Source organism: Salvelinus namaycush, chromosome 30, assembly GCF_016432855.1.
Source record: "Salvelinus namaycush isolate Seneca chromosome 30, SaNama_1.0, whole genome shotgun sequence".
Lineage (NCBI taxonomy): Eukaryota > Metazoa > Chordata > Actinopteri > Salmoniformes > Salmonidae > Salvelinus > Salvelinus namaycush.
In genome coordinates, this window is record NC_052336.1 from 35,262,278 (window position 1) to 35,276,965 (window position 14,688).

Consider the following 14,688-nt stretch of genomic DNA (forward strand, 5'->3'; position numbering starts at 1 on the left):
CAACACTACTATTTTTAAGGTTAATTTTAAGTGCTTGTTGTGATTTTTTAACCATTTCTGAACCTGTGCCCAGAAACAAGCTACATAGGGGCAAAACCAGAAGAAATTATCTATTGATTCTGTCTCTTTGCAGCAAAATATACAGAGCTGAGATTGTTGTATACCCCATATATATAGAATTCTGTTCGTGGCAGGAATATGAAATACACATTTTTATTTAAAAACTCTAAGTGTTGAATCAAGTGTTGTTTTTTGTACCAGTTCATGTGTCATGGTATCGGTACATTTAAAATCTCGGTACATTTGCAACCTGTGTGGCGCAGCTGTCAACATTTTTGTCCTCAAATTAAACTAGTATATGTTAGTATTTATGCCAATTCCTTTCAGCCAATTTGTATGATTAATATATGGCAGGCAAACAAGTTCCCTTCCTTCTCCCTTTTCCACTTGCCTCCACCATTTTTGTGGTAATGCTGCAATCAGTTGGTTGTAAATGTGTATTGAGCAGATATTCCCATATATTTTCGATAGCTGCATAAGTGACATAACTCCTCCTTTTCTATTCATAATATTATTAATAAATATAAATATGTTATTTATTAATCACTATATTTGAGTTTAACCATAACATTTGTTAGATCTTTTCTGGGGCATAAAACTTAAATTGTAACCATCTTTGTATGGCTTGTTTAACTTCTTAGCGCTAGGGAAAGGGCGATACTTTAAACAAAATTCAATTCATTTTTCATTTTCAATTAGTCGAAATGACAAGTTGTAATCTGTATACAGTGGCTTGCGAAAGTTTTCACCCCCTTAGCATTTTTCCTATTTTGTTGCCATACAAACTGGAAATAAAATAGATTTTTGGGGGGTTTGTATCATTTGATTTACACAACATGCCTACCACTTTGAAGATGCAAAACATTTTTATTGTGAAACAAACAAGAAATAAGACAAAAAAACGGAAAACTTGAGCGTGCATAACTATTCACCCCCCCAAAAGGCAATACTTTGTAGAGCCATTTTTTGCAGCAATTACAGCTGAAAGTCTCTTGAGGTATGTCTCTATAAGCTTGGCACATCTAGCCCCTGAGATTTTTGCCCATTCTTCAAGGCAAAAATGCTCCAGCTCCTTCAAGTTGGATGGGTTCCATAGGGGTACAGATATCTTTAAGTCATATCACAAATTCTGAATTGCATTGAGGTCTGGGATTTTACTAGGCCTTTCCAAGACATTTAACTTCTCTGCACTACGGATCCCTTTAGCGGGATCATTTTCCTAAACAACCGCTGAATTGCAGGGCGCAAAATATTACAAAAAATATTTATAATCATGCAATCACAAGTGAAATATACCAAAACACAGCTTAGCTTGTTGTTAACCTGTTTGGGCTGCAAGCCCGACACCGCCCACAATATGACAACATCCAGCTCAAAGTGCAGGGCGCGAAATTCAAAAGCTAGTTTTTAAAAATATTTAACTTTCACACATTAACAAGTCCAAGACACCAGATGAAAGATAAACTTCTTGTGAATCAAACCAACATGTCCGATTTTTAAAATGTTTTACAGGGAAGACAAAATATGTACATCTATTAGCTAACCACGTTAGCAAATGACACCACTTTTCTAACTCCATCAGTTTCTTACTCCATCAGGTGCTATCACAAATTCGACCAAATAAAGATATAAATAGCCACTAACCAAGAAACAAATTCATCAGATGACAGTCTGATAACATATTTATTGTATAGCATATTTTTTTTCGAAAAATGTGCATATTTCAGGTATAAATCATATTTTACATTTCAGCTACAAATCAGAAAGTGCACCGAAAGCAGCCATAATATTTACAGACACCAACAGACACCAACGTCAAATAGCTTATTACTCATCATAAAACATTTCCGAAAAATATATAGTTTGCAGCAATTGAAAGATAGGCAACTTGTGATTCCAAACAATATTTCCGATTTATTAAATGTTTTACAGCGAAAACAAAATGTATCGCTATATTAGCGTAGCCACAATAGAGAGACACATTTGGGCGCCCACGACCCGTTCACATGCACGACAGATATATGAAATAACATCATAAAATGAGTCTTACTTTGGCTGATCTTTCATCAGAATGTTGAAACAGGCGTCCTCTGTCCAGATGAGTCGTTGTTTCGTTTCAGAATGAGAAATATCCCTGTTCATTTACCATTTCCAGTAGCCGTGGTCCAACGTAAACACAGTCATACGACGGAACACGGCAAAACTCCCGAATAAAGTTTCAATAATCTGATTAAACTATATTGAAAAAACATACATTACGATGATATGGTCACATATATCCAAAAAAAATCGAGCCGGAGACGTTAGCCGTTCGTTAGGAAGGCAAAACAGAAGTCCATCCCACTTCCTTCAGAATACCGGAAGTGGGCGCTCAGGTCAAAGAAATAGGTTTTTTTCCACCACAGACCAAGAGGAGCAAAAAAATTTCTTCTCTGACATCCTCTTTACACCAATAGGAAGGCGTATAGACTGTCAGCAGACTCCTAGGTGTTAAGACCATGTATAGGCATCAGATTGAAAAGAGCATAGATTTCTGACATTTCACTTCCTGGTCAGGAAAAGTGCTGCAGAAGGACTTGTGTTTCACTCAGAGAAATAATTCCAACTGTTTTAGAAACTAGAAAGTGTTTTCTATCCAAAAAGAATAATAATATTCATATTGTACGAGCAAGATTTGAGTAGGAGGCCGTTTGAAATGGGCACGATTTCACTGGCTACTCAACACTTTGCCTTGCAGCCATAAGAAGTTAATCCACCTATCGTGTCAGATTTTGAAAATATGCTTTGCAGCGAAAGCAATCCAAGCTTTTGTGAGTGTATCAATCAATGCTACAACAGCTAGCCCCAAATTAACATGGTCACGAAAGTCAGAAAAGCAATAAAATGAATCGCTTACCTTTGATAATCTTCGGATGTTTGCACTCACGAAACTCCCAGTTACACAATAAATGTTATTTTTGTTTAAATGTTTCCCCTTAAACCACTCAAATGCTGCTTTAGCAGTATGCTTAGGGTCATAGTCATGCTGGAAGGTGAACCTCTGTCCTAGCCTCAAATCTCTGGACGACTGAAACAGGTTTCCCCCAAGAATTTCCGTGTATTTAGCGCCATCCAGCAATTCTTCAATTCTGACCAGTTTCCCAGTCCCTGCCGATGAAAAACATCCACACAGCATGATGCTGCCACCACCAAGCTTCACTGTGGGATGGTGTTCTCGGGTGATGAGAGGTGTTGGGTTAGCGCCAGACACAGCGTTTTCCTTGATGGCCAAAAAGCTTCATTTTAGTCTCATCTGACCAGAGTACCTTCTTCCATATGTTTGGGGAGTTTCCCACATGTCTTTTGGTGAACACCAATCACTTTTTTCTAGCCACTCTTCCGTAAATCCCAGCTCTATGGAGTGTATGGCTTAAAGCGGTCCGATGGACAAATCATGTAATCTCCGCTGTGGAGCTTTGCAGCTCCTTCAGGGTTATCTTTGGTCACTTTGTTGCCTCTCTGATTAATGACCTCCTTGCCTGTCTGTGAGTTTTGGTGAACAGCCCTCTCTTGGCAGGTTTGTTGTGGTGCCATATTCTTTCCATTTTTAATAATGGATTCAATGGTGCTCTGTGGGATGTTCAAAGTGTTGAATATTTTTATAACCCAACCCTGATCTGTACTTCTCCACAACTTTGTCCCTGACCTGTTTGGAGAGCTCCTTGGTCTTCATGGTGCCGCTTGCTTGGTGGTGCCCCTTGTTTAGTGGTGTTGCAGACTCTGGGGCCTTTCAGAACAGGTGTATATCTACTGAGATCATGTGACAGATCATGTGACACTTAGATTGCACACGTGGACTTTATTTATCTAATTGTGTGACTTCTGAAGGCTTCATAGCAAAGAGTCTCTGGACGACTGAAACAGGTTTCCCTCAAGAATTTCCGTGTATTTAGCGCCATCCAGCAATTCTTCAATTCTGACCAGTTTCCGCGTGCATACATATGCACGCAACACTTTTCCATAATTTTTTTTTAAACAAGTCATTTCCATAAGACAGTTATTGTGTTAGTTCTACCATTAACTTTAATCAGACACTCACTAATAGAGACAACAACCCTGTTGACAACACCTAATCCATTTGCCGGTGTGTATCAGAACAATAATAATCCTTTACATTTTTTGACATTGAGATTTATTTTTTAAATGTAAAAGTGTAATGACACCAATTCTTTTAGGATCGTGTAGGCCTACTCCAGTTGAGAACCTAGGCAGATTTTTCATTCTATAATCCTTTATCCTAGCTCTACATTAGATTTTGTCACATCTACTTCCGCTCCCACTCTCTGGCGCTCATTGTCACCAGTTTACTTATTATTATTACGCACACCTGCCACCATCGTTATGCGCATCTGCGCCTCATGAGACTCACCTGGACTCCAGCACTTCTATGTTTATCTGTATTATATCTGTCACTCCCATTGGTTCTTTCCCCAAGCAGTAATAGTTATATTTCTCATGTCCAGACGCTACTCTTGTTTTGTATTGTTCCATGTTTTTTGTATTATTAAATTCACCCCCTGTACTTGCTTCCAGACTCCCAGCGTCTGCGTTACAGATGTATTCATATTTATTATGTTTTTATCTTAGGGCGCACTATATAACAGCTTTTAAGTCATAATATTCCCATCCTCTACAATTAGGCCATATCATATAACAACAACAAAAAATACCTTGTTATTTCTAATGTACAATCTTCAAATTAAATAAATTAACAATCAAAATAAAAAAGGTCAGCCTTCCCCATCTTCTCCTTCCCCTAAATTAAAACCTGATTTTACGCCCACATAGTCCAAGTCCATCACGCAAAAAAAATGTTTTGTAAAAACGAATTAATCCATAATTGTACTGTGTAATGCGATGCAAATGTGTATCGGGGACTACTTCAACAGGAGGTAGCTATCACTCACAGCCACGTTGTAATCTCAGAGTCCTTGAAAATGTGGTTGTTTACATATAATTATCGACCACTAGACGAATATTCTGCTTCTCTGCTCAGAGCCTTTTGAAAGTGGGGTACAGGGCATGTCGTCTCTCCACTATTTCATGGGGAAATTGTTACTTAATAGAGAATGGTGTGTTCTTCATTTCCCTACCCTGTTGTAACAAGGCAATTTTCATTTTGTATGTGATAGCATAGCTACGATCGGACGGGGCCTTCCCTCTGCTCTGCCACCTGTTAGTCCATCATTTTGAACACCTTGACCTTCTCATTGTTTTAATATCATACCGTGCCCTCTCTGTAGTGTCTTTCAGGGAGTCCATGGTAGTTTTCAATATCTTATTTTCTGCTCGTATTACTTCCATCATTTTTGGAGACATAGTTATAAAAATGTCCCACTCCAATGTTAAATTTTGAATTTTAGACGGCGGCTTCCCTTCAGTTTCACTCGTAGAGCTCGTGGAAAGGTCTTCTTGTTCGCTTCGATGTATCGTATTCTTTTTCGAGCACATCAAAATGCTGATCAATAAATAATTCAAGGTTCTCTATATATTCCAGAATGTTTGTTTCGGAGTTATCAGCTCATCCTCAGTTTTTATGATTAATTCATGGGACAAGCTGTGCCTACAACGCTGCCACCGGCCACGACATCAACCAGTCTGAAACCAGCGTGATATTAAATAATTCCCAATGTCAAAATAATGATGTGACCATATTTCGATTTAAGATGATAGCAAATGATTCACACAGTTTTTTACAACAATAACATATATTTCTTACTACTGTAAGCATGGAGAGAGTTAAAACATGCTCCTAACCACAATTTAACCAGACGCTCTAGACTAGAACTTCCATAGTGACTGTGCAGCAGGCTGAACGTTGGATGCCTCTAATACTACTGAGAAGCACTGCTTCAGAGATGGCAAAGGCCAGAATGAACAGCTCTGGACCAGTCTGAAACCCCCTGGAGGTGTCCCCCCTCTGTTTCATCTCTGAACTGCCTCAACTTTATCTATCTTCCTTGTGCTGACTGCTCAAGCAATGAAGGAACCAGTGGGGAACCGTCAGGGCCCTCTACGCCTTATAATGTGTAATTTTGTTTTCATAGGTTTAATCTTTTTTTGTCTTAATTGTAATGATCCTCCTATTGAATTTCTTCAGTTTGTGTTGGAAAAAGAAGGGTTAAGGCCCCCTAGAGGCCCCCTAGAGTGCCTAAGTATACGTCACTAATTCAGAGGCGATGGCAAATGCAGAGAGAGTAATCGAGGATGATGTGGTGGCTAAATTGTTAGCATTGCCCTTTTCAAGATTAACTTTTTATGAAAAGTTCAATCTTGTACAGACCAGGAGACCAACTCCTGCACTGCCTGATTTGGTGAAATGTGGTGCAATGAAAGAGTTTTGAAATGCATTTTCAAGTTAATAATTATGAGCGCTATCCGTGGATAACAGGCGGAGAGCTGACAATAAAGCTACTCTTCAGCAGCGATAATAGCTCAAATTGGACAACTGGTTTCAAAGATTTAGCCTGTTTGACAAAGTCAGCACTTCGACACAAACTCAACTTCACACCTGCGAGCTACAGTGAGTTTAAAAACAATTGGGGAAACAAGAGTAGACCTTCTTCTTAACGAGCAGTGAGCCACTTGCTCACAATGATAAAGTCAGGCACAATGGAGATTCTAATGCGCCTTATTCATACGGTTGTGTTTTTAGGCAAGCAAGAATTAGCATTCAGAGGACATGATGAGGGTAAAGAATCAGCTAATCAGGGAAACTACTTGGAAATAGTGGATTTGCAATAATAGTGCATTGGCTGAGCATGACAGCACGTTAGACTGCCATTTGATTACAGCTACCGTGTTCACAGGCACTTCCAGCAAAATCCAAAATGACCTGTTACACGCGGTCGTGAATGTAATGACAGATGTCATGAAGGAAGAATTGAAGAAATCCCCCTTTGTAACCATCATGGTTGACGAGACGATAGACATCAGCAATGTAGCCCAAATGTCTTATGTGTTGCGTTACACTACCGATGGTGGTGTGAAAGAAAGGTTTTTCAAATTTGAGGATATAACTGAGGATAAACTGGCAGAAGCGGTTGCTGCCCGAATTATCAGCTTTTTAGAGATGTGTGAATGCAAGGCCAAAGTTGTGGCACAGTGTTATGATTGGGACCCAGTCATGGCCTCTGGTATAAACGGAGTACAAGCCAAGGTGAAAGAAACTATCCCGCAAGCTCTGTTCATTCATTGATATGCGCACACTCTTAATCTGGTGATGTCACAAGGTGCTGGTAAACTAAAAGAATGCAATATTTTTTTTCTCATATTAGTGTCGTAGCAGCGTTTTTTCTGAAGATCTGTCAAACAAACCAAACTACTGGATGAAATATGCCAGCTAAGACTACCCAGAGTAGCGCCAATACGATGGAACTTCTCCTCACACTTAGTTTGCACTGTGTATGAAAAAAAGGCTCAACTGATTGAACTCTTTGAATACATAGTGGACCATCACGATGACTTTGATGAAGACACCGTTCACAGCGCAGATGGATACATGATGCACCTGACAAGCTTTGAGTTCTGCTTCCTGCTATCCGCGTTCTACTCCATATTTGCATACTCCGACGTGCTGTTTGGGATATTGCAGAACAGGGAGTTTGACATACAGTTCTGCTTGTCCAGGGTGGACGACTTCTGCAACACCACAGAGAGGGAAAAGGAAAATTCGATTCCATGTACGAGGACACTGTGAGTGAGACCGTAGTTCCAAGGGGGCGCACAACACATATGCAAGGAGACATTCGCAGGCAGTACCAACAGCAAGACGTTGTCGGTGATCACACTATTGTCACTCAGCTAAGGAACAGGTTCAATGACCATGAAAGGCTTATGTTCCTTGTCCTCCTTGACCCACAAAAGTTCCCAATATATAGGGAAAAACCAAACTTTTCAAACTCTGTGTTCTCAAGTCTCAAAAAAAGCTATGGCCCTCATTTTGATTTGCAGCGGCTTAAAACAGAACTCACCGTTATGTACTCAAGTTCTGACTTCAAGGGTAAGAGCCTGTCTGATCTGCCCCACTTTCTCCAGCAGAAGAGACTAATTGATAGAATGCACCAATTGTATCAAATCAAGTTTATTTTATATAGCCCTTCGTACATCAGCTAATATCTCGAAGTGCTGTACAGAAACGCAGCCTAAAACCCCAAACAGCAAGCAATGCAGGTGTAGAAGCACGGCGGCTAGGAAAAACTCCCTAGAAAGGCCAAAACCTAGGAAGAAACCTAGAGAAGAACCAGGCTATGAGGGGTGGCCAGTCCTCTTCTGGCTGTGCCGGGTGGAGATTATAACAGAACATGGCCAAGATGTTCAAAATGTTCATAAATGACCAGCATGGTCAAATAATAATCAGGAATAAATGTCAGTTGGCTTTTCATAGCCGATCATTAAGAGTTGAAAACAGCAGATCTGGGACAGGTAGCACGTCCGGTGGACAGCTGGACAGCATAACAGCTGTATCTGCTTACCTGTCTAGTTTTGACCATTCCAGTGTCCACTGCATCAGCAGAAAGAACATTTTCTGCACTAAAAAGAATCAAATCATATTCCAGGAACACCACTGGACAGGCCCGACAGTCAGCCCTGGCTTTGATCTCAATAGAAAAATAACTTATTTTGGTTTTAAAATCAAAAGACAAGCTATATGAACCTGTCATTGCCCATTTCATAAAGAAGGACAGGAGAATGGACTTTGTTTTAATATGATAATCATAATGGTGAGTGGACTTTTTGTTTTCATCTACAGCTTGCTTTTTGTTACTATCTCGTTCATATCATTTTGAATACAATGTGTAAAATATTATTTCAACTTTAGATCACTGGTTGTGTGGTAAAAACAAGGTAATTGTCAAGGCCGTCGTCTAGGTGGAAATGACCGGACCAAGGTGCAGCGTGGTGAGCATATATTTTCTTTTTATTTAAGATGTCGCCAACAAAACAAGAAAAAAAGAAACGACCGTGAAGCTTACTAGGGCTATAGTGCCACAAACAAAGTCTACTACCCACAAACACCAAAGGAAAAAGGCTGCCTAAATATGATTCCCAATCAGAGACAACGATAGACAGCTGTCTCTGATTGAGAACCATACCCGGCCAAAACATAGAAATACAAAAACATAGAAATAAAGAAACTAGAATGCCCACCCTAGTCACACCCTGGCATAACCAAAATAGAGAATAAAAGCCTCTCTATGGCCAGGGCATGACAGAAATGACATTGCAATTGATAGTACTGGGTACATGACATTTCGTGTTGTGGTGCATTTTTTTATTGTTGCATGCTGGAGATAGAACATCAAATACAGCACAACTTTTTTCTCTCTGACACCATGTACTGTCCGTGGTCTTGAAACAATGTGAGTAGTTGTGTGGTTGAATTTATTCCGCCGATATTTGAGGGACTGTTTGTTTTGGCAAATGTTTCTTTGAAACGACGCAACCGCATTTTCTTCTAACGTGGTTCCTGCTATTGATAATTGCAACCATTGTGTACGTGTGCTGCTTCTGTGAGCCACAGCCGAGGCATGGCTTAGGACCGTTTGACTCTGTCATCAAAGAATTGCTTCTCCTACATAGATCTGCAAAATAAAGGTCTCAAGTCATGCTCTGTATACACAGGCATCCAAGGTCTCTATCTATATGTATGACGTCAGATCTTTTTCCGCAACTGAGGGCCTAGCTCCAATAGTCACGGTTCGCCACTGGAAGGAACTATCCTGCCTTCCATGATCGTCCATCTATTGTACTTTTAGTTTTTTTCAAAATGTAGTTAAAAAATTGCCTATAAGCTTATATGTTGGGTTCTGATGAGCTACGACAGTTGAACTAAAACCATGAAACATTTGTAAGTTATATTGTTCAAGAATCAATGGGTACATATCATTATTTTATCAGTCCAAAAATGGATATAGCGAATTTTGATTGCCCCTTTAACAAAGCAGCTATCAGAAAAATCTGTGATAGTAAGAAGAGACAAGTGCAAGTGTTCATGCAAGAAATACAAGATGAACTCTATTTTAACAAACCTAACGCAATGGGAAATCTTAGCGCTGGCGGTAGCATTATAGGTTCGGGGGTGTGTCAGAAATATTGTTTATATTTTCACAACTTGATTTATGGGCGCAGTAGCTCGTGGTGGAGGGAAAAGGCTGGGTTTTGATGAATAAACAAGTTGTGAGTGTGTCGAGGCTTGGCCCCTCACTGGCCATTCAGAATCTGCTCCATGGCTAAATATGTGGTTGATTCAAGTTGTGTATTTATGGTCTTTTATGTATTGTGTTGTCATCAATTCCAATTCGAATGTTAGTCCATTACAGCCTAGTTCGTTAAATAGTCTGCCCCGAATTTGCGAGATATGTTGAACATGTTGGCAGTCCACATTGTTCTAATTGCATTGCTTTAATATGGAAATACATTGTTAAAATGTAGGCTACAGCATTCACACTGATATATTATTATTAATTTAACCTGTTTGGCGTGCAAGCCCGACACCGGTACACTTATGACAACAGCCAGCTCAAAGTGCAGGGCGCGAAATTCAAAATATAATTTTTTTTAAATATTTAACTTTCACACATTAACAAGTCCAAGACACCAGATGAAAGGTACACATCTTGTGAATCAAGCCAACATGTCCGATTTTTAAAATGTTTTACAGGGAAGACACAATATGTAAATCTATTAGCTAACCACGTTAGCAAAAGACACCACTATTTTTACTCCATCCGTTTTTTACTACATCAGTAGCTATCACAAATTCGACCAAATAAAGATATAAATAGCCACTAACCAAGAAACAACCTCATCAGATGACAGTCTGATAACATATTTATTGTATAGCATATGTTTTGTTAGAAAAATGTGCATATTTCAGGTATAAATCATAGTTTACATTGCAGCTACAGTCAGAAATTGCACCGAAAGCAGACAGAAAAATTACAGACGCCAAATAACTAAATACTCATCATAAAACATTTCTGAAAAATACATAGTGTACAGCAATTGAAAGACAGGCATCTTGTGATTCCAGACAATATTTCCGATTTATCAAGTGTTTTACAGCGAAAACACAATATAGCGTTATATTAGCTTAGCACAATAGCAAACATAACAACAGCATTGATTCAAGGCAAAAATAGCTATAACGTATAAACCACCAAAATATATGAATTGTTTCACTAACCTTCTCAGAATTCTTCAGATGACAGTCCTGTAACATCATATTACACAATGCATATAGAGTTTGTTCGAAAATGTGCATATTTAGCGGCACAAATTGTGCTTATACAATGAGAATAGTGTCCATAACGTCAAGCAATCTGTCCGGCGCCATCTTGGAAAGCCACCTACTCTTATCGAAAACTATTCATAAACTTGACTAAAAAAATACAGGTTGGACAGCAATTGAAAGACAAATTAGTTCTTAATGCAATCGCCGAATTACATTTTTAAAATTAACCTTACTGCGCAATACAGGCTGCGATAACACAATGCTACACTGCAAGCAATGGCGTTTCATGCATTTGACATTTTTCAACAGAACAATGAATTATCAGCATAAAGACTGCTTACTATTAGCTGAGCTTCCATCAGAATCTTGGGCAAGGTGTCCTTTCTTCAAAACAATCGTCTTTGGGTTGAAAGATGTCCTCTTGTCCGGTCGAATTAGCCGCTAAACGTTAGCCGCCAACTGGAGTGGTGTCCAACTCGTGAAAGCGCATGGCAAAGAAATCCCAGAAAATCGCAATAAACTGCTATAAGTCGGTTTAAATTAACTACCTTATGATGTCTTTAACACCTATAACGAATAAAAACATGACCGGAGATATAGAAATACTAAAACGAAAGCGTTTGCAGGACGCCATTCTGATGTCTTCATGCGTCAAGCACACTGTTGAAAAGAACGGTACTTCCTGTTCCACGGTCTAATATAAGGTCCCAGATTGCGCAATCGACTCCATTCAAAGTCTCACCGCTTACTGACATCTAGAGGAAGGCGTATGCAGTGCATGTACCCTCATAGCTTGCATGGGGACTTATAAACTGATCTCAGAACAGGGACCTGGATTTCTGAAATCTCACTCCCTGACAGGAAAAGTGCTGCAGAATGAGTTCTGTTTCATTCAGAGAAATAATTCAAACGGTTTTAGAAACTAGAGAGTGTTTTCTATCCAATAGTAATAATAATATGCATATTGTACGAGCAAGAATTGAGTACGAGGCCTTTTTGAAATGGGCACCTTTTATCTGGCTACTCAATACTGCCCCTTGAGCCCAAACAGGTTAACCTTTATTTAACTAGGCACGTCGGTTAACCTGTTAGGGCTGCAAGCCCGACACCGCCCACACTATGACAACATCCAGCTCAAAGTGCAGGGCGCGACATTCAAAAGCTATTTTTTAAAAATATTTAACTTTCACACATTAACAAGTCCAAGACACCAGATGAAAGATAAACTTCTTGTGAATCAAACCAACATGTCCGATTTTTAAAATGTTTTACAGGGAAGACAAAATATGTAAATCTATTAGCTAACCACGTTAGCAAATGACACCACTTTTCTAACTGCATCAGTTTCTTACTCCATCAGGTGCTATCACAAATTCGACCAAATAAAGATATAAATAGCCACTAACCAAGAAACAAATTCATCAGATGACAGTCTGATAACATATTTATTGTATAGCATATTTTTTTTCGAAAAATGTGCATATTTCAGGTATAAATCATATTTTACATTTCAGCTACAAATCAGAAAGTGCACCGAAAGCAGCCATAATATTTACAGACACCAACAGACACCAACGTCAAATAGCTTATTACTCATCATAAAACATTTCCGAAAAATATATAGTTTGCAGCAATTGAAAGATAGGCAACTTGTGATTCCAAACAATATTTCCGATTTATTAAATGTTTTACAGCGAAAACAAAATGTATCGCTATATTAGCGTAGCCACAATAGAGAGACACATTTGGGCGCCCACGACCCGTTCACATGCACGACAGATATATGAAATAACATCATAAAATGAGTCTTACTTTGGCTGATCTTTCATCAGAATGTTGAAACAGGCGTCCTCTGTCCAGATGAGTCGTTGTTTCGTTTCAGAATGAGAAATATCCCTGTTAATTTACCATTTCCAGTAGCCGTGGCCCAACGTAAACACAGTCATACGACGGAACACGGCAAAACTCCCGAATAAAGTTTCAATAATCTGATTAAACTATATTGAAAAAACATACATTACGATGATATGGTCACATATATCCAAAAAAATTCGAGCCGGAGACGTTAGCCGTTCGTTAGGAAGGCAAAACAGTCCATCCCACTTCCTTCAGAATACCGGAAGTTGGCGCTCAGGTCAAAGAAATAGGTTTTTTTCCACCACAGACCAGGAGGAGCAAAGAAATTTCTTCTCTAACATCCTCTTTACACCAATAGGAAGGCGTATAGACTGTCAGCAGACTCGTAGGTGTTAAGACCATGTATAGGCATCAGATTGAAAAGAGCATAGATTTCTGACATTTCACTTCCTGGTCAGGAAAAGTGCTGCAGAAGGACTTGTGTTTCACTCAGAGAAATAATTCCAACTGTTTTAGAAACTAGAAAGTGTTTTCTATCCAAAAAGAATAATAATATTCATATTGTACAAGCAAGATTTGAGTAGGAGGCCGTTTGAAATGGGCACGATTTCACTGGCTACTCAACACTTTGCCTTGCAGCCATAAGAAGTTAAGAACATATTCTGATTTACAATGCCGGCCTACCAGGGAACAGTGTGTTAACTGCTTTGTTCAGGGGCAGAATGACAGATGTTTACCTTGTCAGCTCGGGGATTCGATCCAGCAACCTTTTGGATACTGGTCCAACACTCTAACCACTAGGCTACCTGCCGCCCCAAATATACGGACTAGGCCTAATGTAAATTGCAGTCTGGACATAGAGATGCCAAACAGTCAATAAGAAAGATTACATTCACTCGGCTCTTGATAAGGCCTAAAAAGACAGTGTATAATTCTAATCATGTTGTACTAAAAACAAAACAAAAGCTTGTTTTAAAGAGGTTATGTCTAAAAACAGTTAGGCCTGTAGGCACCATAATTGCTTTCCGTGGGCGTACAGACAAGGCAACAAGGTTTTTACGCACATCAAAATAAAGATCCACTATAAAGAGAAAGGGGGAATGTCACTCACCGTTATACTGCTCTCATATGTAATGTTTTATCAACATCATAGGACCATCTTACAGATCATATTTGAACTTCTCCAGAAATAGCAGATTCATTTGCATCCCACTGGGCACACACTCGTTGAATCAATATTGTTTTCGTGTCATTTCAATTAAATGACATAGAACCAACGTGGAATAGACGTTGAATTGATGTCTGTGCCAGTTGGGATTGCATTCGAGCCATGTACATTCTCTCCCTAAACCCATGGACGGTGAATCTTTTTAATAAGTTTGGTTTGTAATCAAATTAAATGAGAAACAACATGTTTTTTAAACCCACATTCTCAAAGAAATCTTCTGTTGATATGGCATTATAGGAGGACTGAATAGTGAGGAGCATGTCTTTGG

General features: G+C 39.1%; 1 protein-coding gene across 1 annotated transcript in view; it reads left to right on the plus strand.

Moving 5' to 3' along the window:
- Window positions 1–6,958: 6,958 nt before the first annotated feature.
- Window positions 6,959–14,688, plus strand: part of LOC120025103 (ALK tyrosine kinase receptor-like) — a 151,067-nt gene continuing 143,337 nt past the window's right edge. The window contains exons 1-2 of the mRNA XM_038969536.1: window positions 6,959–7,258; window positions 7,517–7,781. Of these exons, the coding sequence (XP_038825464.1) occupies window positions 6,959–7,258; window positions 7,517–7,781 (565 nt within the window). The remainder of the gene's footprint in view (window positions 7,259–7,516; window positions 7,782–14,688) is intronic.